Source organism: Oryctolagus cuniculus, chromosome 5, assembly GCF_051225735.1.
Source record: "Oryctolagus cuniculus isolate XC-2025 breed Fujian yellow rabbit chromosome 5, ASM5122573v1, whole genome shotgun sequence".
Lineage (NCBI taxonomy): Eukaryota > Metazoa > Chordata > Mammalia > Lagomorpha > Leporidae > Oryctolagus > Oryctolagus cuniculus.
Genome location: NC_142871.1, coordinates 108,851,525 through 108,875,084, shown reverse-complemented (window position 1 = coordinate 108,875,084; position 23,560 = coordinate 108,851,525). Strand labels below are relative to the sequence as shown.

Below are 23,560 nucleotides of genomic sequence, written 5' to 3'. Positions count from 1 at the left end.
TATTATGAGAGAACATGTGACCTAATACTAGTGGTACAGTTCAATGTTTCCTGGAAGTGTAACTTCATAGAACAGGGTTTTTGTCTTAATACGTAAAAATTGATATTATTAAGAGGTTTGACTGCCAGGGCAAAAAGGGATTTCTTTAGGGCATGTATCTTTATGATCTCAGTATCTTCAGAGTCAAACATGAATGGTATGGAACAAATTTCTTTCAGTGTTTTTCAGCAACGATTAAGTGGAATTATCTTGGATGATTTTTATGGAATTATCTTGAGTGATTTCTGTAAAAAAACAAAAGCCCTTTGAATCAGTGTGTAGACATTCTGCAGTTTTCTTAGGTTATATTCTGTCACACTTTGTAGTGTATAGAAACTTGTCTGTATCTGGGAACAGTTTGTGTCCTACTAACTGCTGCCGCAGGTCTTTGGTCCTAGATCCTTCCAGGAGTGTAACTTTGTGGTTGGATTGTATTGGCTAAAATAACACCTAGTAAATGTAATATTCAGATGGTGAATTACCTAAATCCTTTTTATAGACTGAAATCTGAACGGGCATTAAGCATTCATTGGTTCTCAATTTTTTTTTTCATTTACTTGATATTTTTCCTTTTAAACTTTAAACGCAGCTGATTACCAATATTTTTCTTCATATGATGTTCCACCTGTTAGTTTTCTAGAACAGCTATGTGTTGTCAGTTGTTTTCTTGGTGGCAAAATTGTTGTAAATATCAAACTCCAGAAAATGCTAAGCAACAATAGCAGCCTGCAGTTGTTGGGAGCACGGAGGATCAGAATGGCATTATTAACTAACCAGTGTTGGGAAAAATGTACTTTGGCAGTTTGGTTTTGAACAGTATGTATACTGTCAGAAATTTTCAGTGCATTATTCAGAAACATTCATGCTGCGCAAAACCGATGAGGTTTAATTTAATCAGTTATATAACTACATGGGTTCAGAAGTCGAAAAGTTCTATAACGTTGATGAACAAAAAGCCACACAGTCCACAGCTTTTCTCTCCAGAGATAACTACTTTATTTTCTTTTAAACATGTCTTAGAAAATTTGCAGTTTGGTAAGTGACATGCATATACTATTAATTACAAATACAATAATATCTTGATTTATTACTGTGAATAAGGCTTTAGCTCTCACAAGCCTTCTCCCTCTCCCTCTCTCTCCCTCATTTTCTCCCTCCCTACATTCATACACTAAGTTTTGGTGTAAGTCCAGGTTCAGGTTTTATATTACTGTAATCATATAAATGTGGTTACATTACTTGCAGAATTTTAAATCTACCTTGAGTAATAACTTTATTTTTTTATATCTATAACAAACTCTCATTTGAATTTTATTTGAAAAAACTCAGATGAAAAAAACAAAATGAACTGATGGAGATAAAAGTTAGAAATCAACATCTTCAGCTAGATGTAGAAAAAGCAAACAAAACCTTTTCTGTAGCTATACTTTACAGGTTTATGGAAAAGTTGCATTAGTATGTAGACTTTCAGGTGATATTTTGATTCCCTGTAACCAGCATACCAAAGAACTATCAAAATTGCCAGTGTTAGCAACATGTAACTTAATTACTTTCATCTCCATCATAAACATTGTGCCCTTCTGATTTGATTAACTCAATTTTTTTTGAGTCCTGAAAAAGTACAACATCTTTTATTTTGCCCACAAAATCTCTTTTGAAAATCTCTTGAGTAATAATATTAACTTTCCGACCATATTCAAAGCCCCCTAGATAACAAATACCACCATAGTTTAGAGCAACAAATGTTTTGTGTGAATCAATATCCTTAGAAAGAATCAAGCTTTTGTCTAGGTAGGCCGTGATAAGAGTCTGGTTTTGATTTACAGCTACATGGTGCCATTTGTTACAACAGAACGTGACATTGCTGTAACTCATTGACACAGAGATTTTTCCTCCCAGGTTAACTGCAATTCTCAAGATCTGATTGTGGAGACCAATAGCCAGAAAATCGTTTTCTTCATTTTGAGCTTTTCCCATCCAAACTATTAAGCCTTCTGTTTCAGTAGTACTGAAATTTAAAGAAATAGTAGTGAACTGAAGGTTTCTATCTTTATAATTTGGATCACTGTATTTAATATAAGAATTACCCATAAATTTTGCAGTTGAAAATGAAGTTTTGTTTTCACAATGCCTTCCCACCCAACCTAAAGTACATAGACAACTGTAAGAAAAGGATCGGTCAGGTATACATAGAGATTGGTGGAGACAAGGGTTATTCAAGCAATGCACAGACTCATTACATGTATTTCCAGTCCAATGTGGCGAGCACCTGCAAGAAAATGCTGTACCATTTACCATACATTCTCCCCCATTTCTGCACGTACTGTATCCACAGGCTGTCCCATCACAGTCACCAACATTTGAACCATCTTTTGCTCCTAATTCGGTTAATTGTAATTCTTGATTATTTATAATAACTTCTCGGACACAACCTTGAAAACCTGCAGGTTCATTAGCTGTTGCCATGGGGTTTACAAGATTTAAGGATGATAGTCCTCCAACATAGAAATCTGTGTTTGTATCCAGGGAGCTCATTTTAGCAGAGGCTTTTTCTGTTATGTTCATGCCGTCTACTTCCAGGTAGCCTTCTGCACCAACTCTTCCAGCTTTAATCATGTGCCAGATACTTCCATTGGCAGTTATTTTTTGGGGATTTTCTAGAATGATGGTTCTGTCACCAAGATTGTAGCGAAGTTGAACAGAACCTTTTACTAAAGAGAGACATAGAAAATCACCTGTCAAAAAAGAAAAACAGTTTAGTAACAATAAAATAGTATTACATTAAAAGATTTTCTGGTGACTTGGGTAAGTTTTGGTATTGAAAAATAAGGAATCTGGAGCACAATGAGTTTAAAGACTTATATTTTCACTTGTAGATCAAAACATACTCTTTATACATATGTGCTATGTTTCATTTCATTTAGCATCTGACCAGAGATTGTTCCTGATTTTAGATGGCACTAAATGGGTGAATTGTGGTTCTGTGTTAAAAATGTTTCTCTTTAATGATTAATAGTTAAGGTGTAAAAAGTCAGTAGCCTTGACATTCCATTGATTTTTTTATGAGACTGGGGAGACAGGCAAGAGAAAGCATTTAATAGTGGTTCTGTGACAAACTCAGTGTATGTCCTCCAAACAGCTTTCCTTGTGTTCTGTTGGATCTATAAGTGTACAAATCCTAGTTTGAAATATCTGCTGAGTATTAAAAACACACCTCAAAAGGCTTGTATCTCTGTGAACTTCCTCCCATAAACTGGGCCTTTTCCAATTTTACCAAGCTGTCATTCCCTCATCCATCCAATTTTTCCAGTCAGGAACTTATTTGTGATATTTAGTACCATCCTTTCTTGACCTCACACAATCTATTACAAGATCTTTAATCAAACGGATTTTTTTTAACTTTTACTTAATAAATATAAATTTCCAAAGTACAGCTTATATGGATTACAATGGCTTCCCCCTCCCCATAACTTCCCTCCCACCCACAACCATGCCCTCTCCTGCTCCCTCTCCCATTCCATTCACATCAAGATTCATTTTCAATTATCTTTGTATACAGAAGATCAGTTTAGCATATATTAGGTAAAGCTTTCAACAGTTTGCACCCACACAGAAACACAAAGTGTAAAATACTCTTTGAGTACTAGTTATACCATTAAATCACAATGTACAGCACATTAAGGAGAGAGATCCTACATGAGGAGGAAGTGCACAGTGACTCCTGTTGTTGACTTAACAATTTGACACTCTTGTTTATGGTGTCAGTAATCACCCTAGGCTCTTGTCATGAGTTGCCAAGGCTATGGAGGCCTTTTGAGTTCGCCGACTCTGATCATATTTAGACAAGGCCATGGTCAAAGTGGAAGTTCTCTCCTCCCTTCAGAGAAAGGTACTTCCTTCTTTGATGGCCCAATCAGATATATTAATAGTATTTCAGCTCATTATGAATGCGGTTCACTTTTGTCCTGCCACCTTAGCTTATTATCTTTAGCTGATCTGTTGCAAGAGCCTTAATCACTTTTTCTTTCCCAATTTGTTTTTCTAATCTGCACTAAAGCTAGAGTGATGTTTTCAAATGAAACCCTTATTCTTATGCTACCTACAACCCTGCAATGGCACTGCTTTTTTAAACAGGCACCTAAGCTCTTTAACATATCATTGCTCCCCTGGTTCCTAGCTCTTTTCCCTCTGCATCTTAAGAGTGTGCTCTCTCTGTCCCTCCACTGTTTTCTCTGACCACGGAGTTTAATCATCCTGCACCAGAGCTCTTGTGCATGTTGGTCTGATTTGGAACACAGTTCAACCTCATTCCGCCTCAGCTAATCAGGTCTCAGATTAAATGCCACTTCCTCAGAGAAGTCTTCTTTGATTTTGTAGAGTTGGTCAGGTTTTGGTTTTCCGAAACAATATTTGTATCATGACTAGACATGTTGTATGTGAAAAAATATGACTCACCATGAAAGTTGCAGTGAAGCATTCAGAGGGAAAGTAAGGGAACTACAAACATGAGAAAACAATGCAGCTTTTCAATGCAGGATTGCTTCAACTGGATAGCAGAGTGGTTTATATAGTGAATCATTGTTCTCTTTTACCATTTCATACTCTTTTCCTTGAGGTATATTTGGCACGGTGCACTTTTTCCTTCTGGAATGCCATGCTTTCTCATCTCTTCCAAAAAGTAGTCTTTCTTCCAGTCCCATTTGTGGTCTCTACTGGACTAGTCTAGGATGGTTGTAAGATGTGACAGCTCTACAGTTATGCACATATCAGACTGTTTCCTTTTGCTTTGATAAAAAAATTTTTTGTCATAGAAAATGTTTATGGATATAATCCTTTATGTCCTTATGTGTTTGATTAATGACTGCCTCATCCACTATCTTAAAGGCCTCAAGAGTGGGGAAATTGTTTGATGTGGCCCAATTATATCCTTAGAACTGAGCATAGTGCCTGACATATAAATAGATGCTCAATATTTTTCTTAAAATGGCAGTTTATTTTATAATCACAAGATTAGTCTTGTACTAAATAGCAAGCAGTAAGTAGAAAAACCACTGTTCATCAAGAGTATAGACAAAGGCTGTAAGTAATAAAATCTCAAAATGTCCATTTCACTCATATAATACTTTTTTTTATGCTCTATATAGTAGTTACCACAAGTCAGGGAAACAAGAATATTTGTCTTTTGGGGTCTGGGGTATTTCACTAAGCATAATGGTTTCCAGTGCATTCATTTTGTTTCCAAAGACAGGGTTTCATTTTTTTTTTTTTTAATGGCTGACTACTAGTCCACAGTGTATATAGACCACATTTTATCTAGTCATCAGTTGATGGACATCTGGGTTGATTCTGTATCTTAGCTATTGTAAATTGAGCCGCAGTAAACATGGGGAATCAAATGACTCTTTCATATGGTGGTTTCATTTGGTTTGAGTAAATTCCTAGGGTTGGGACAGCTGGGTCATATGGTAGATCTATTTTCATATGTCTGAGGCATTTCCATGCTATCTTCCACAGTGGCTCTAGTAGTTTATATTCCCAATAACAGTGTATTAGGGTACCTTTTTTCATGGCACCCTTGCCAGTATTTATTGTTTTTTTGATTTTTGGATGATAGCCATTCTAACTGGGGTGAGGTGAAACTTCATTGCGGTTTTATTTGCATTTGCCCAGTGGCTAGTGATCCTGAAAATCTTCATGGTGTCTGTTGGCCATTTGAGTTTCATCCTTTGAAAAATGCCTCTTCAAGTCTTTTGCCCATTTGTTAACTGGATCATTTATTTTGTTGTTGAGTTTCTTGAGCTTTTTAAACATTCTGAATATTCTTTGAATTGCATAATTGGCAAATATCATCTCCCCATTTTTTGGTTGTCTTTTCATTTTGTTAAGTGTTTCCTTTGCAGTGCAGAAGGTTCTTACCTTGCTGTTACATATTTATCAATTTTTGCTTTGATTGTCTATGCTTCTGGGGTCTTTTCCAAGAAGATTTTGCCTATGCCAATGTCTTGCAAGAGTTTCCCCAATGTACCCTCTAGTAATTTAATGGTATCAGGTTGTAGATTTAGATCCTTGATCCATTTTGAGTTTTTTTTTTTTTTTTTATGAAAGTGTAAGGTAGGAGTCTTGTTTCATATTGTATTCAGAGAACCAATTTTTCAAGTGTATTTGTTGGAAAAACTGTCCTTTCTCCAGGGATTATTTTAGCTCCACTGTCAAAGATTAATTGGCTGTAGCAATGTGGATTGATTTCTGAGGCTTCTATCTTTTCAATTGGTCTACATGTCTACTTTTGTGGCAATACTAGGCATACTACTACCCTATAATATGTCTTGAAATTTGGTATTGTGATGTGTCTGGCTTTGTTTTGCTTATTTAAGATTGATTTAGCTATTTGGGGTTTCTTATGTTTTCACATGAATTATAGGATAGCTTTTTTTATCTGAGAAGAATGTTGGTATTTTGATTGCAATAGCATTGAATATGTAAGTTGCTTTGGTAGTATGGATTTTTTTAAAATTCATCTAATCTTGCAACTACTCTATGAGGTACAAGAGTAATCAGTCTTATTTTAAATTTTAAATTTTAAAATTGTATTCACTTGAGAGGCAGAGTTACAAAGGGAGAGACAGAGATAAAGGTCTTCCATCTGCTGGTTCATTCCCCAAATGGCTGCAACAGGCAGAGCTAGGAGCTTCTTCAGGTTCTCCCACGTGGATGCAGGAGCCCAAGCACTTGGGTTATCTTTCACTGCTTTCTCAGGCCATAAGTATAGAGCTGGATTGGAAGATGAGCAGCTGGGACTTGAACTGGCACCTTTATGGGATGCCAGTGCCACAGGTGGAGGCTTAGCCTACTGCATCACATCACAGACCCCAGTATGGACATTTTGATGTTTTGATGTTACTAATTCTTCCAGTCCACGAGCATGGAAGCTATTATGAATGGAACTGCTCTTAAAAGTTCTTTTTCAGCCATGGCATTGTCTGGGTATACAAAGACTATTGTTTTGTGTGTTAATTTTATATCCTGCCACTTTACCAAACTCTTACAAGTTCCAGTAATCTCTTAATGGAGACTTAATTCCTCTACATATAGAATTATGTCATCTGCAAACAGGGATAGTTTGACTTTCTCCTTTCCAATTTGTATCTATTTGATTTCTTTTACTTGCCCAATGTCTCTGGCTAAAACTTCCCAGACTATATTGGATAGCAGTGGTGAAAGTGGGCATCCTTGTCTGGTTCTGAATGTTAGTGAAAATGCATACAGTTTTTCCCATCAGTGTGTTGCTGACTATGGCTTCATCATATATTGTATTATGTTGAGGAATTTTTGTTGTATATCCAATTTGCTTAAGGTTTTGATGATTAAATGTATTTTATCAAATGCTTTCTCTCTATTGAGATAATATGGTTTTCATTCAATTTTTAAAATATTTATTTATTTGAAAGAGAGAGAGGTATTCCATTTGCTGATTGGCTCCCCAGATGGTCATAATGGCCAGAGCTGCGCTAATCTGAAGCCAGGAGCTTCTTAGTGTCTCCCACACAGGTGCAGGGCTCCAAGGGCTTGGGGCCATCTTCCATTGCTTTCCCAATCCATAGCAGAGAGCTGGATTGGAAGTGAAGCAAGCAGGATTTGAACAACTGTCCATATGGGCCGCTGGCACTGCAGGCGGTGGCTTTACTTGCTATGCCACAATGCCAGCCCTGAATGTTCAATTTTTTTAAGGTGATGTATCACATTGATTGATTTGTATATGTTCAACCACCTGTGCATACCAGGGATAAATCCCATTTGATCTGGGAGAATGGTCTTTCTGATGTGTTTTTGGATTCCATTAGGTAGTATTTCATTTAGGATTTTTGCATTTATGTTCAGCAGTGATATTGGTCTATAGTTGTTTTTCTTCTGTTGTATGTTTTTCTGGTTTTTGAATCAAGGTGATGCTGGCTTCCTAGAAGGACTTTGGGAGGATGTCCTTCCTTTCAGTTGTTTTGAATAGCACTAGAAGAATTGGAATTAGTTTTTGGTAGAAGTCAGCTGTGAAAACTATCTGGTCCCATGCTTTTCCTTGGTGGAGGATCTTTATTGCTGATTCCGTCTCCATCTTGGTTATTGTTTAGTTTAGATTTTTGATGTTTTTGTGCCTTAATTTTGGTAGATTCTATGTGTCCAGGAATCTATTTCTTCTGGGTTTTCTGTTTTGTTGGCATTTAGCTGTTTTTAGTAATTCTGGATGATTCTTTTTATTTCTGTAACATCCTTTGTTACATTTCCTTTTCTCATTTTATCAATTGGGGTCTTCTGTCTTTTTTTGGGGGCTTAATTGGGTGTATCAGTTTGGTTTCTTTTTTCTTTTTTTTTTTTTTTTTTTTTTTAATTTTTGACAGGAAGAGTAAGACAGTGAGAGAGACAGAGAGAAAGGTCTTCCTTCCGTTGTTTCACTCCCCAACTGGCTGCTACAGCTGGTGCACTGCCGATCCGAATCCAGGAGCCAGCTGCCACAGCAGAGAGCTGGATTGGAAGAGGAGCAACTGGGACAGAACCAGCACCACAGGCGGAGGATTAGCCTAGTGAGCCACAGCGCCGGTCCTAGTTTTGTTTATTTTTTCAAAACCTCTTTTCATTGATTTTTTTAATTTAAATTTTGTGTATTTAATTATTTCTTTACTCCTACTAATGTTAGATTTGGTTGTTGTTTCTTAGGTGCATGAGATGCATTGAAGCTCATTTATTTGATGTCTTTTGAGTTCCTTGATACAGACACTAACAGCTATAAACTTCTCTCAACAATGCTTTTCCTATATCCCATAATTTTTGATATGTTTTATTTTCATCTTCATTCATTTCTGGGAATTTTTTCAATTACCTTCTGATTTCTTCCATGACTCACTGTTTATTTAGAAGGTGTTCAGACTTCATGTGTTTGCATATGTTCCATAGATCCTTAGGTTGTTAATTTCCATCTTCATTGTGTCCATTGTCTCCAGAAAAGGTACATGGTATGATTTCAGGTTTTTTGAATTTGTTGATACTTGCTTTATGGCCTAGCGTATGGTCTATCCTAGAGAAGGTTCTATGCACTGATGAAAAGAATATATATTCTTTAATTGTGGGATGAAACATCCTGAAGATATGCTAGGTCCGTTTTGTTTATAGTAGAGATTAACTCTGTTGTTTTCTTCGTTGATTTCCTGTCTAGCTGATCTGTCCACTGATGAAAGTGGGTTGTTGAAGTCCCTCATTGCTATTTCGTTGGAGTCTGTGTCTCACTTTAAATCCATTGACATTTGTTTTAAATAGCCAGGTGCCCTGACATTGGGTGCATATACATTTATTATAGTCACATCTTCCTGTTGAATTGATCCTTTAATCATTACATGATGCCCTTCTTTGTCTCCCGTAACAGTTTGTGTGAAAGTGTATCTTGCCTGGGGGCTGGTGCCGTGGCTCACTTGGTTAATCCTCTGCCTGCGGCACCAGCACCCCATATGAGTGCTGGGTTCTAGTCCCGGTTGCCCCTCTTCCAGACCAGCTCTCTGCTGTGGCCTGGGAAGGCAGTGGAGGGTGGCCCAAGTGCTTGGGCACCTGCACCTGTATATGGGAGACCAGGAGGAAGCACCATGATCCTGGTTTCGGATCAGCGCAGCGCCAGCTGTGGCAGCCACTTAGGGGGTGAACCAACAGAAGAAAGACCTTTCTCTCTGTCTTTCTCTCTCACTGTCTGTAACTCTGGCAAATAAAAAAAGTGTATTTTACCTGATATTATGATGGCTACTCCTGCTCTTTTTTTTTTTTTTGCTTTGTGTTACCATATCTCTTTAGAGTATTTTTTTTTTAATCCTTTTACTTTCAGACCATGTGTATCTTTGTTGGTGAGGTGTATTTCTTGTAAGCAGCAAATAGATGCTTCTTGTTTTTTAATTCACTCAGCTAGTATCTTTTTCCTGAAAAGTGAATGTGCTGTAATGATACTTGTTTTGCAACATAAAAAGCAGAGTTAATATCATTTGTTCAGTTATAAACACAGATTGAAATATGCATGTATAAATCACATTTAGACTCAATGAACTTAAAGACACAGAAGTACATATAAACTGCAACACAAGTAATGTCAAGGCTGAGACCTCTGGTATTTTAGTACTCCCACTCACAGGATTTCAGGTCGAGGTAGCTGAGAATGTTCTGGACCTGCTTCCGGGCCACCTTGCACTTCTCCCCTTGTAGGTGGACAGCATCCATGGCAAGCAGCTGTTTGGTGAGCCAGATACAGTTCTTGTCAATTTAGTTTCCATCAAAGAAAAGAACTTCTCCCTGGGTCTCCAACAGGTTTCCAAGGACACTCTAGACCCCTTGTGGTACAGGTACTCCTTGGTCACAAACAGCTTCCTCTTCTCCAGGGCCTCCTCCACATCAAGGTAGGTGATCAGGGTTTGCATTTCAATCACCACCCTTCTGCTGGCTTCCCGGATGCAGAGGTTTTTCTTCAAATTTACCTCATCCAGCTGTTCAGTCAGACCCTGTGATTCTGTTTTGGATCACAGGTACAATTCAGGAGGATTTTGTGCTTGGAGAAGTTCATGTTTTTATTTCTCTTAATTCTCTCGAGGACTTTTTCTATTTTTAAAATGGAATGATTTTGTCCCAAGTTAAACACATAAGTAGTGTCTGCTTCCTCTTCTAAATCCAAATATTTCAATAATTTATTGATATCTTTGAACACCTCCCATTGTTAGTTTCTGATATCTGGGGATCGCTACACATCTGAAGCATCCAGGTTCATAATCAACCCCAAGCCCATGCATGTTAAGTGCCAGCATGCCTCATCAATGCACATGCCCATCAGGACTCTGAGCATGGTGCCTAGGGCTTTGTTCACAGTGCACATCACAGAGTTAATTTGAGCAACAGATGGATGTACACCCTCTGAAAGTGGCAGTGAAGGCTGTTTTTGATGTTTTCAATAATCTCTTGCACAGCATGGGTTTTGGTTAAAGCATGATACCTTTCTGCAAGGTTGTCATCTCCCTGGTTTTCACCTGTGTCAGCCTCAGGATGATGTCCTGGATACTTTCCTAAAATTCATCAGCCACGCAGCTGTCCCCACTGTGAAAAGGTACAATCTTCTCTTGCACCAGGGACTGGGCTTTCTTAAAAATATGCTGGATCCTGATGTGGTATGGGTGGTTGCATTCTGTTCCAGCTCCTTGAGAAGGCACTTGGTCTCATGTGCTGCCGTCTTCTAGCCTGCTGCATGTCTCCTTTTCCTTCCGTGTCCACAGTCTGTTTCAAAGGTGTTTTGTTCTTGTAATTCTTGTCATCTGACAGACCCCTGAAGCTGATGATTTGCTGTTCTATGCTTTTTACTTCCTTTTGTATTTCCTGGAGTCTACTAATAGAAGGAGGTTGGTTTCCCATATCTGTAAGTTGGTTGTGTCATTTCACAAGCACTGTGCCCCCCGCACCTTTGTGCCCAGGCAGGATCTTTTAATTGGAGAATTTTGGCCATTTATATTCAAGGTTATTATTGATAAGAAACAACGTGGCACTGCTCTTTTTCCATAAATATTCCTATTGTTTGCTTTGGATTTCCTGCATACTTTTACTAGACATTCTGCCTTCACATTGATTCATAATAGTGAGTATCTTTCTCTCTTTGCTAGCACATCCTTAAGCATTTGTAAGGCTGGATGAGTGGTGACAAAATCAATTTCTGTTTTGTAAGGTCTTTATTTCACCTTCGTTTATAAATAGATGCTTTGTTGGATATCATATTCTGGATTGACAGTTTCTTTTAGGACTTAGACCATTTCATTCCATTCTCACCTAGTCTGTTAGGTTTCTGATGAGAGGTCGGCTGTCAGTCTAACTGGAGATCCCTTGAAATAATCTGGTATTTCTCTTGTGCACATATCTTTTCTGTATGTTTTACTGTTGAAAGTTTATCTGTAAGCAAAGCCACGTCATTTGTGAGGACACTGTGGGTCTCTGTCCATGTGGAACAAGTTGATTTGGAACACTGGAATTTCATTCTGTTCTGTTCTAGGTGTTCTTTTTTTGTTTGTTTTCTTTCTTGTAAAGTCAATTAACTAGTCCAGGAAGGATCCTTCAGTTATATAAAATTTTGTTTTATGAAATGTCATGGTTCCATCATATTTTTGTCTTGTTCTTCCAATTGGTATATACAGCTTTCAGAGCTCTTGTATATGAAAGGCTGGAAGGGCCCGGACTTTGAAGTTTCACTTTTTTTGTTGTTGTTTGTTGATTTTTTTTTAAACTAAAGCTATATAAAGCTTGTAGATTAAACAGAATAAATTTCTAAATTTAAAATTAAAAAAGTTTATCTGTAATGTGTGGTGGTGATCTTTTTTGGTCATGTCTACTAGGAGTTCTGTGTTCTTCTGTGCTTGGATGTCCCTTTCTCTTAACTAGGGAAGTTTTCTGCTGTTATTTCACTGAATGTGCTTTCTAATTCATTCTCTCTTTCCACAGCTTCAGGATCATTTAATTATATCCCATAAATCTCTAACACTACTTTCAGTTCTTCTAATTTTTCTTTTTTTTTTTTTTTTTTTTTTTGGTCTGACTTAGATATTGTCAAAGATTTGTTTTCTAGATTGGATATTCTTTATCCTGCTTCCAAGTCTGTTGTTAAGATTTCCACTGTATTTTCAATTTGATATATTGAATTCTTTATTTCTAATATTTCATTTTGATTTCTCTATTGCCCAGCAAAATTGTTCATTCATGTCTTGTATGGATTTCTTTTACCTGTGAACTTTGTTTTTATTGTTTTTGAATAATGTTATCATTCTTTTAAATTCCTTTTCAGGCATTTCATCATCGCTTTGTCTTCACATTCTAATATTGAAGTATTGTTGGGTTCTTTTGGGGGAATCATCTCGTTTTCCTTGTAAATGTTTCTTGTATATCTGTGTTCATTTTTAGGCATTTGTGGACCACTTGTTGGTTTTATCTGATGGTTTTTGTCTTTGAAAAATGCTTCTGTGGCTTAGTGGAGTTTTTGTTTAGAGTGCGCTGGTTGGGCCAGGGAGCTCCAGTCAGTGCTTGGGGTGATGAAAGAGTATAGGGTATGATATATTCACCAGAAGTTGTTGGCAACATGCTCTAAACTTCCAGAATCATGAACAAAAGTAAACGTTTTCCTGCTAACGTAGTTCCAACAACACTCTTATTATTTTACTAACATATATATATATATATGACATATACACATGGAGTTACAATGGAATTAAAGTATCAAGTGTTTACATATTTTCTAGGTTAGTTGACTTTAAAATCCTGTTAAATAAAAATATTAGAAATTCATTAGGATTTTAAATTTTCCTGCAGAGATTCTGCCAGTCTTACCTGATTGTGCTTTTAAGTGTTGTGCAACATAAAATAGGATCCCCTCCATAGCAAGAGGCTGAAACTGTAATTGTATGTGAGTTTTTTTTCGAATTTGAAAGGGAGCAAAAGACATCCAGGATAATTCATCACTTCTGAAAGATGGATCACTTATAGAGAAAGCTGAGGGGAAGGGGAGAGAAAAAACTTTGAGTCATCTGAATTTTTAAAAATATTGTTCATGAATACAGTAAACTGCTATGTAATTTTTAAATTTTAGAATTTATCTTCCCATAGTTGCTCATTGGAGAATATGCCAAGCCTCAACAACTTTGTAAACCTATTGAAATTCTACTATCTGCAGGCTTATGTGGTGAGGGAAATTATTGGAAAGTCTTCTGGTCTGGCAATTACGACTTTTTTGATGTACTGTGTGACAATTCAATTCTACTTTAGATTGCATTATAGAGGCACAAAATATTCACAGCTGAGCTTCTTGGGAATGTCTTACATTACTAATGCTTTCAGAAAGGTGGTTCAAATAGTGGGGGATAGAAAATGTAACTATGATTTATTATTCAAATTCTGTACTCCTGATTCAAATATATGGTATAATTCAGTCAAGATAGACTAAATGAAAAAAGGACATAAATGTCAGTTTACTTGATAATATTTTAAGTCCCTATCTTCAGAAAGTGTTAACTCCTAGTTTTATTTTTGCATTGTTAAACATGGGAAAAGTCCATTTCAATGTGAATGAAAGTAGACTTATACAGATTTACAATCAGATATTGCTTCTATGTACAACTGAACAGGTGAGAATTAGGAAGAAAAAAGTTCAGCACATTTGGCAGTTTTTATCCTTATGGAATCTATATTCCATCTTTCTTCGTATTATAACAGTGCTTCCTAGAGTATGTGCTGGTTTGTGATACTTCTTGAATAATTAATCATTTAGCATTTTCCCCATTTGGTCCAGGCCATGACTAGCTATTTTTTACTTTTAGCTTCATAGATAACTCCTTGGTGCTTATCCAGTAGGTGCCGGCATTTGCTATTTTTCTTTTAAGAGAGTATATTCTTTCATTTGACTTACTGCAGTTTGCAATGGTAGATATTAACCTGATAGTATGGCTAAGAATGCAAATATCTTAGATGTCACTCTTAGAGGACCTGATTTATTAAAGCTGGGATAAGATCTAGGAAACACAATTTTAATATATAGCCCAGCTATTTCTGACAGGCATTCTTTGAACATTTTCATAAACTTCATTTCATTTCATTTTAAGGATGGGTTAAAAAAAGTAGATATCTTTTTGTAGAAAGTATTGTTAATGTGCTATAAACTCATTGTAAGACATTCAGATTATACAGAAGAGTGCAAAGTTAAAAAGTTTTTTATCCTTTAACCCCAGAAACCACTGTTCATAGTTTATGCAGCTTGACCTTTTAAAATGTGCATAGAGTTAATGTGTATATATCTAATGCTTACATTTCACACAAATTGTGTCATAGATAGAAACTGATTAATATACTTGCTCTTTTTGTTATGATGGTAATGTTATATTTTACCTCTTGACACTTTTAAATACTTTCATAGTATTTTTTTCAAATTTTATTTAATAAATATAAATTTCAAAAGTACAACTTTTAGATTATAGCGGCTTTTCCTCCCATAACCTCCCTCCCACTCGCCCGCAGCCATCCCATCTCCCACTCCCTCTCTCATCCCATTCTTCATTAAGATTCATTTTCAATTATCTTTATATACAGAAGATCAACTTAGTATATATACTAAGTAAAGATTTCAACAGATTGCACCCACACAGACACACAAAGTATAGAGTACTGTTTGAGTAGTAGTTTTACCATTAATTTGCATAGTACAACACATTAAGGACAGAGATCCTACATGGGGAGTAGGTGCACAGTGACTCCTGTTGTTGATTTAACAATTGACACTCTTATTTATGAACTTGCATAGTATTTTTAAAAACAATGTTTAAGTTTTAGGCTTACTGCAAAGCTGAGTACATAGTACTGAGCTCCCTGTCTGCACACGAGCTTTGTCTCCTCCACAAGAGTGGTACATGTATTACAATTGATGACCGTGCACCTGAAGTCCATCATTTACATAGCATTTACTCTGTTAAATGTGATATGTAATCATATGTATTCACCATACAGTACTACACAGAGTACTCTTATTGCTGAAAAAGTCCTCTGTGTTTCAATTATTTGATCCCCTGCTCCCCTCAGCCTCTGGCAGCCACCAATCTTTTTACTGTCTCAATTCTACTCTAGATTGCATTTTTGAGAGTATATAGTTGAGATCATTAGTGCGTAGCATTTTGGTCCCCCCCCCCCCCGAAACCTTTTATTTAAGGAATGCAGACTTCATGCATTTCATTAGTACAACTCCAGGAATACAGTGATTCTTCCCACCGTACTCAGTCCTATTCTCCACTAACACCCATTTTTAATTAAGTAAAGGGTTCAACAATTTGCACAGAAAAAAACCAAAAACTTCAACAGTCAAGACAAGAGCTGTTCAAAGTTTTACTTTTTAAAAAACTTAATTAACTTTAAAGAAGCACCCAAGGATGATACTTCTTTTGTGAGCACTTAGACATAATTATAATACAACCCTTTGAGGACAGAGGTCTTGCATGGGGAGTTAGTGCACAGTGACTCTTGTTAATTTAACAATTAATACTCTTGTGTATGACGTCTGTGATTACCAGAGTCTCTTGACATGAGCTGCCTACGCTGTGGAAGCCTTTTGAATCCACAGTCTCCGTCAGTATTTACAGAAGGCCATAAGCAAAGTGGAAGTTCTCTCTTCCCTTCAGAGAAAAGTACCTCCCCTTCTTTGATGACTAATTCTTTTCACTGGAGTATCACCCACTGAGGTATTTCATGTAGGACATTTTGCCACAATGTCAGCTTTCCATGCCAAAAATGTTCTTGTGGACTTTTCAGCCAGACCAGAATGCCTTAAGAGATGATTCTGAGGTGAGAGTGCTATTTAAAGTGATTGTTATTGTATGAGTCTGCTGTGTGGACTGCTTCCCATGTTGGAGGATTCACTCCTTTTTAATTCTATTATTATTACCAGAACCTTAATCCTATCCATATGATAACTTTAACACTTAAGGTGGTATTTTATCACACAGCTTAAGGGGATTTGGGGTCCCATGGCACATTTTTAAATTGTACCCTTAAAAGTCCTTAGGAATGTATGTAGAACTATACAGCTTTACAGTTACAAACTTCAGTCTGTAGCATTTTCAGGTTGGCTTCTTTGACTTTGTAGTACACTTTTAAATTTTCATGTTTTTCTCAAGGCTTGATAGCTTATTTCTCTTTAGTGCAGAATAAGACTCCATTGTTTGTATATGTCACTCTGTGTTCATTCAGCTACTGAAGGGACCTCTTATTCTTTCCAATTATGTGTAAAACTGCCATAAACACATGTACAGACATTTATGTGGACACTAGTTTTCTGTTAACTTGAGAAATACCAAGGAACACAATTGCTGTATCAGATGGTAAAAATGTATAATTTTATAAGAAATTGCTCCATTATCTTGGAAAGTGGCCATGATTTTTACATTCCTACCAGTAATGAATGAGAGTTCCTATTGTTCCATGCCTTTGCTAGTTTTTGGTGATGTCAGTGTTTGGATTTTAGCCATTCTAACAAGTGTCCTGTGGCATCTCATTTTAATTTGTAATTCTCTAATTTAGTCATAGGATGTTGAGCATCTTCCGATAGTTGTTTGCTATCTGGAAATCTGGTGAGGTGTCTGTAATTTTGCCTTTTTTTTTTTTTAACAAATGACTAATTGGTTAAAAAAAAATACCATTGTATATTGGTGAAATGGCTCATCTTTCCACTCAGTTTATAGTCATTATCTGTAGTCCCATTTAACTAGGGTCTTTTTTGCTTTTTACTCATTAAATTTTTTATTCTGTGATGTCTTAGACTTTTTTGGGTAATATAAATTCAAAATGTCTCAAAACTAAAAAGAGTAAAAGGAGAGTGAGGGGAGGGAGGAAGGGAATATCATTATGTTCTTAGACTTGTATCTACAAATCATTAAATTAATTAAAATGAAAACAAATGAAAATGTAAAATTTTTAAAATTTTTTACTGATGAATTTAAAAAAGTTCTTTGTATGTCATGGATAAGAGTTCTCTAATAGATATATCATTTGCAAATATTGTCTCTCAGCCTGAAGCTTATATTTTTACTCTCTTGAAGTTCATAAATCTCAGAAATCTAATTCACCAGTTCTTTTAATAGATTATGTCTTTGCTGTTGTACCTAAAAATTCATCATCAAAATCAAGGTCATCTAGATTTTCTTTCTTGTTCTCTCCTAGTTTTATGGTTTTCCATTTACATTTAGATCACTTAGAATTTAATTTTTGTGGAAGAGTTAAGGCCTATGTCTAGATTTATGCTTTCTCTCTTTTTCTCATGAGCCTGTCCAGTTCTTCCATCATTTGTTGAAAATATTGTCCTTCCACCATTATATTTTGTCAAAGATTGGTTGACTATACTTGTGTGGGCATAGAATTTTTTTTTTTTTAACAAAAGACCCATTTATTTATTTGAGAGAGAAAGAGAAAGATCTTCCATCTACTGGTTCACTTCCCAAATGGCTGGAGCTGGGCTGAACAAAAGCCAGGAGCTTCTTCCAGTTCTCCCATATGGGTACAGGGGTCCAAGGACCTGGACTATCATCTGCTTTCTCAGGCATATTAACAGGGAGCTGAATTGGAAGTAGAGCAGCTGAGACTTGAACTGGCACCCATATGGGATGCCAGCACTGCAAGTGGTGGCTTTACCTGCTATGCCACAGTGCTGGCCCTAGTGGGCATAGTATTTTATAGCATGAATGTAGGATAATTTCCTTAGCAGTCCCGTCACTGAAGGGCAAGTAGGCTATTTCCAATCATATTCCCTTTCTCTTGGTTTCCATGTTATCTGTCTACATGTGTCCCTGACTTCTAGAGTTTATGATTCATTGTTCTTTCCATTGATGTTTGTTTTGGCTATTTTAGTCTCTCAAAATTAACATGTTTGAAATTGTACTTCAGGGGGCTGGTGCTGTGGTGTAGTAGGCTAAGCCTCCATCTGCAGTGCTAGCATCCCATATGGGTCCCAGCTGCTCCTCTTCTGATCCGGTTCTTATAGCTTGGGAAAGCAGTAGAAGATGGCCCAAGTGCTTGCACCCCTACACCCACGTAGGAGACCTGAAGAAGCTCCTGGCTTTGGATTGGCCCAGCTCTGCTGTTGGGGACATTTGGGGAGTGAACCAACAGATGGAAGAAGACCTTTCTCTCTATAATTCTACCTTTCAAATAAAAAGAAAATTGAATAAAAAAATCTTTCTAAAAATAAATTGTACTTCAGAAAGATTTTTTGCAGCCTTCTTCATATCCATAAATGGTTCTGCCACCCATTCAAGTCTCCTACAGAAACCTAACTTTATCCTTTCCAACATTCCCTGTACATTTTCTAGTCCAATGCATTAATAAGTTTTATAGAGTAATCTGCATGATATATTTCATACTTACACCCAGCTTTCCATTTCCATTGCCACTGTCCAAGTTGAGGCCACTATCATCACTTGATTAGATCCTAGCAATACATTCCTGATGGATATTTTACTTCTTACACCCTTTTAATGCACTTCATTTAACTACAATAGTATATTTTTAAAATGTGGATTCATACCCTTATTTAAATACTTTAGGGATTTTACTTAAATACAAATTCTTTACCATAGCCTCTGAGGCCTTTTAAATTCTAGTCACCTATTCAAGCCTATAATATGCTTAAGGTGCCCTGCACAATGAGGGTAGGGAGAAGTAGGGTGCTGTTCATATTGCAAGCTATAAGAATACTTTTCCCTGGAGATGTTCAGTGAATGACATTCATGGAAATTTGGTGGTCCCTGTCTATATCTCTTTGGTCTTTTAGCTCCAGATACACTGCCTCCTTTTACTTCTGGATATGCTACAGTTTTATTTCCTAGGATCAATTAGATCATAATTTATTTAAACACTCCCATATTGATAGATACTTGAGTTGCTTTTAATTATATTTTAATTAACTAATATTGCTACAGTGGGTACACCTTATTGTATCTTTATAAATATGCAAGAAAGTTCCTTGTGCATAAAAATGAGAAGTGAAATCTCACTTTGATCATCTATGTGCATTTTTAGATTTGATAGATGCCACCAAATTACTCTCCTCAGTGTCTGTACTAGTTACTATCCAACAACAGTAAATGATAGATTATGCTTATCTATGTCATCCCTCACTCTTGAAATTATTTTAAACTTTTTGCAGTTTTGGATAATTTGATTTTAGTTTGCATTTTGCTGATAATAAGTAAAGTTGATTTGGTTTGAATGTAAACTATTTGGATTTTTCCTTGATTTCTGTGTTCATGTCTATTTTTTCTGTTGGATTGGCAACTTTAAAAATGTGTGCTGGATCCTAATCCTTTCTAATTATATGAGAGGACTTCTAAAAGTTTGGAGATGGAATTTAAAAATAAAAATAAAAAATAGGATATTTACAGGCAGTTGTTTGATCTCGCTTAAGGTTCCAGTTAGGACATTTGCATACCACATCAGAGTACCTGAATTCAGTTCCTGGCTCTGCCTCCCCATTTCAATTTCCTGTTAGTGTGGGCCCTGGGAGATAGTGATGATGGCTCAAGTGATTGGATTCCAGGTATCCATATGGGAGAGAGACCTAGTTTGAATTTTGAGCTCCTGGTTTCCGCACTCCACTCCCTCCCCTGGCCACTGTGGGCGATTGGGGAAGTGAACCAGCAAAGGGAGCTCACATTCAGTCTGCCTGTCTTTGCTTCTCTCTGCCTGTCAAATGAAGGAGGGCAGGAGGAGGGAGGAAGGGAATATTTTTATATTCTTAGAATTGTATCTACAAAGCACATTGAATGTGTTAAAAGCTAATTAAAACTTGAAATACATAAATTCCATCATTATTAAGACACTTTTATAAAAAGTAGTATGTGTAATTTCATCCATGCCTAACAAGCTGAGGGCCTTGGGAATTTAATTGTGTCAATGTAGTCATTTTTTCCCACTATTAACTGATATTTTAAGAAAAGTTTAAATGTCCTCCAAGGAAATCAGCTTAAAAATGAATAAACCATTTTAAGAAGGGTTGATGTTGAAATCTATACATATTTTTCATCATACACATTTTCCATCAATTTTTTAAGAACTCTCATATTTTGCAAGTAAATCCTCTTATTTTTAATTTGATTATGCTTTGTTTTTCAGATTTTTTTATTTAGCAAAATTCTTGTTTTTTTAATTTATGATTTGTTGTCTCCTATTTTTAAGATTATTTATTTGAAAGGTAGAGTTAAAGAGGGTGAGAGAGATGTTCCACTCACTGGTTCACCCTCCAAATGGCTACAATAGCCAGAGCTGGGCTGATCTGAAGCCAGGAGCTTCTTCTGGGTCTCCCATGTGGGTGCAGGGGTCTAAGTACTTGGGCCATCTTCTACTGCTTTCCCAGACACATTAGCAGGGAGTTGGATAGAACTAGTGCCCATATGGGTTGCTGGAGCCACAGGCAGCTGCTTTACCCACTATACCACAGCACAGGCCCCTGTTGTCTATTTCGAAAAGTCTCACGCATTCCATAATTAAATATAAAGCTTCCTGTATTTTTCATATTATGTGTTTATATTTTTATGCTTCTTTATGGGCATCTTACTGTGAATGTTGTGAGGTAGAAAGTGAGCTTCAGTGGATAGCTAATATTTCAAAAATTAATGAATAACTTGTACTTTTAATCTATAATATATACTTTTAACATCTTACAAATAACCTTTACCTTCTCCCTTTTGAGAAAGTTTCTGGAAAGTATTGCTCAGAATAAATAATATATATAGAAAAAACTTATCAGACTAAGTTTTTTGATGGTGTCTATCTGGCTTTACCTTGGCTAGACTGAATATCTGGGAGAGGGTTCAGGAATGGAAGAGGCCAGTCAAGACTAACATGTTCCTAAGCAGATGGGGTTCTGGGATTGTGCCTCATGAGGAAGTGTCAGCTGAAACTATTGTTAATACTGGGTCAGCAAGAGAACTGAGAGTTGTTTGTGTACATGTGAGCTAACTGTGAAACAAATAACCTCCTAGCTAGTGCTTTTCCCAAGTTGTGATGAATATGAAACAGTATATAAAGGCCGCTGAACTAAATGCCGCAAGAAATGGATTTTATCGTTAGCTCTAACGATTTGAGAAGATGCTCAATGATTATTGATTTCTTTATATAATGAGACAGGCTTTAACTTTTTATTTAAGTACTCAGTCATAGAAAATACTGAATTAAATTTTCTAATATATGCAAAATATTGGTGCAAGAATCTACATTTTTATTTACAAGGCTTCAAGGATAAACTAGAATAGGAAAATGACTAAGTTCTATATGATTAAGATGTTTCTTTCAGGATTAAAAAATGCCAAGAGAAGAATTGGGTTGGATATACCAGCAGCTTAGTCACAAGATATTTAGTCATCGACATATTATTTCTTGTTTGCCCAGTAACTCCTAGAAAGGATCAGTTTGTGATGAAAATATTCCATTAACTGTTTCCTGATAGGCTATCTATCTTCTAGACTCACTGACCATTGACAGACCTGTTTCATTATAGGCAAAGGTTTGTGCTGACACTTTAACAAGGTTCCCAGAAGTAGAATCAAAGAACTGTGGCTGCAGGGTTGGCACTGTGGCATAACGGGTTAAGCTGCTTCCTGTGACACTGGCATCCCATATGGGTATCTGTTAGAGTTCCAGGTGCTCCACTTCTGATCCAACTCCCTGCTAATGCACCTGGGGAAGCAGAAGAGGATGGCCCAAGTGCATGGGCCAATGCCCCTGCATGGGAGACCCGGATGATGCTCCTGGTTTGGCTGGCCTAGTCTCGGCCTTTGTGGCCATTTAGGGAGCAACCAGCAGATGGAAGATATTCATATTCATTCTCTCTCTCTCTCTCTCTCTGTCTCTCTCTTTATAACTCTGCCTTTCAAATAAATCTGTAAAAAAACACGTATGGCTGCCTGTTACAAAATACATGATCTGTTAGATGTTGCTATGTGCTAGAGAGAAAAAAAACAGGGAAAACAAAAAGGGGTGTATGCATACGGAGGCATTAACGACCTTACTAGGAAGATTAAGGAGGGGTGAGGCTTACTAGAAAAGGTCGCAGAGGCTTTGGGGATCAAATCCCATTGTCAAGAACTGTGTAGGATCTGAGACTTCCTGGTAGCAAGCTGACTTACTAGCTTACCACATTCTCACTGATGACAGCAGAAGACATAAACTCCTGTGACAGAGACAGAGGATTGTTTATTCTAGCATTAGTAGCAGACAGCACATTTTTTAGTTCTATGAGTCCAAATTCTCTCAGGAAAATGCAAAAGGAACCAGATGATACATATATAGTAGGTTCCTTGGGGAGGAAATGTGATGTCAGAGATCTAAATTTGTGGGCTGGTGCTGTAGCTCACTTGGTTAATCCTCCACCTGCGGCACTGGCATCCCATATGGGCGCTGGGTTCTAGTCCTGGTTGCTCCTCTTCCAGTCCAGCTCTCTGCTGTGGCCTGGGAGGGCAGTGGAGGATAGCCCAAGTGTTTGGGCTCCTGCACCCACATGGGAGACCAGGAGGAAGCACCTGGCTCCTGGCTTTGGATTGGTGCAGCGCCGGCCGTAATGGCCATTTGGGGAGTAAACTAACAGAAGGAAGACCTTTCTCTCTCTCTCTCTCTCTTTCACTGTCAAATTAAAAAAAAATTGCTATCATGGGAATCATCATGCCTGATCTTTGTTTCAAATGATGACAGCATCTCTGTCTTCCAAGACAGTAAACTGATCTTTGCTCTAACAGAAGGCATTATCTCTGTCTTACATGAATATGTTCTGTACAATTATAGATGGAAAGATAATTCAGAGGAAACGTAGCCAGTACCTCTGCTCAAAATTGTGTATTAACATGAAAGATTAATAGAAAATCTCTAAACATGGATGGCTTTAATAGCCATCATTGGAAATCATTGAACAAAGAAGTATCATGATCTGACTTAAGTTTTACAACATCATTTTGTT

General features: G+C 36.9%; 1 protein-coding gene and 1 pseudogene across 2 annotated transcripts in view; both read right to left on the bottom strand.

Moving 5' to 3' along the window:
* Window positions 1-1,566: 1,566 nt before the first annotated feature.
* The window catches only part of EYS (EGF-like photoreceptor maintenance factor), a 1,804,868-nt gene continuing 1,782,874 nt past the window's right edge, over window positions 1,567-23,560 (bottom strand). Inside the window, 2 exon segments of the mRNA XM_089333540.1 lie at window positions 1,567-2,774; window positions 13,411-13,572. Coding sequence (XP_089189666.1) covers window positions 1,567-2,774; window positions 13,411-13,572 — 1,370 coding nt within the window.
* Window positions 8,393-13,427, bottom strand: LOC149126605 (BAG family molecular chaperone regulator 5-like; annotated as a pseudogene). Its single transcript, XR_016233957.1, has one exon. The product of XR_016233957.1 is annotated as a BAG family molecular chaperone regulator 5-like (transcript).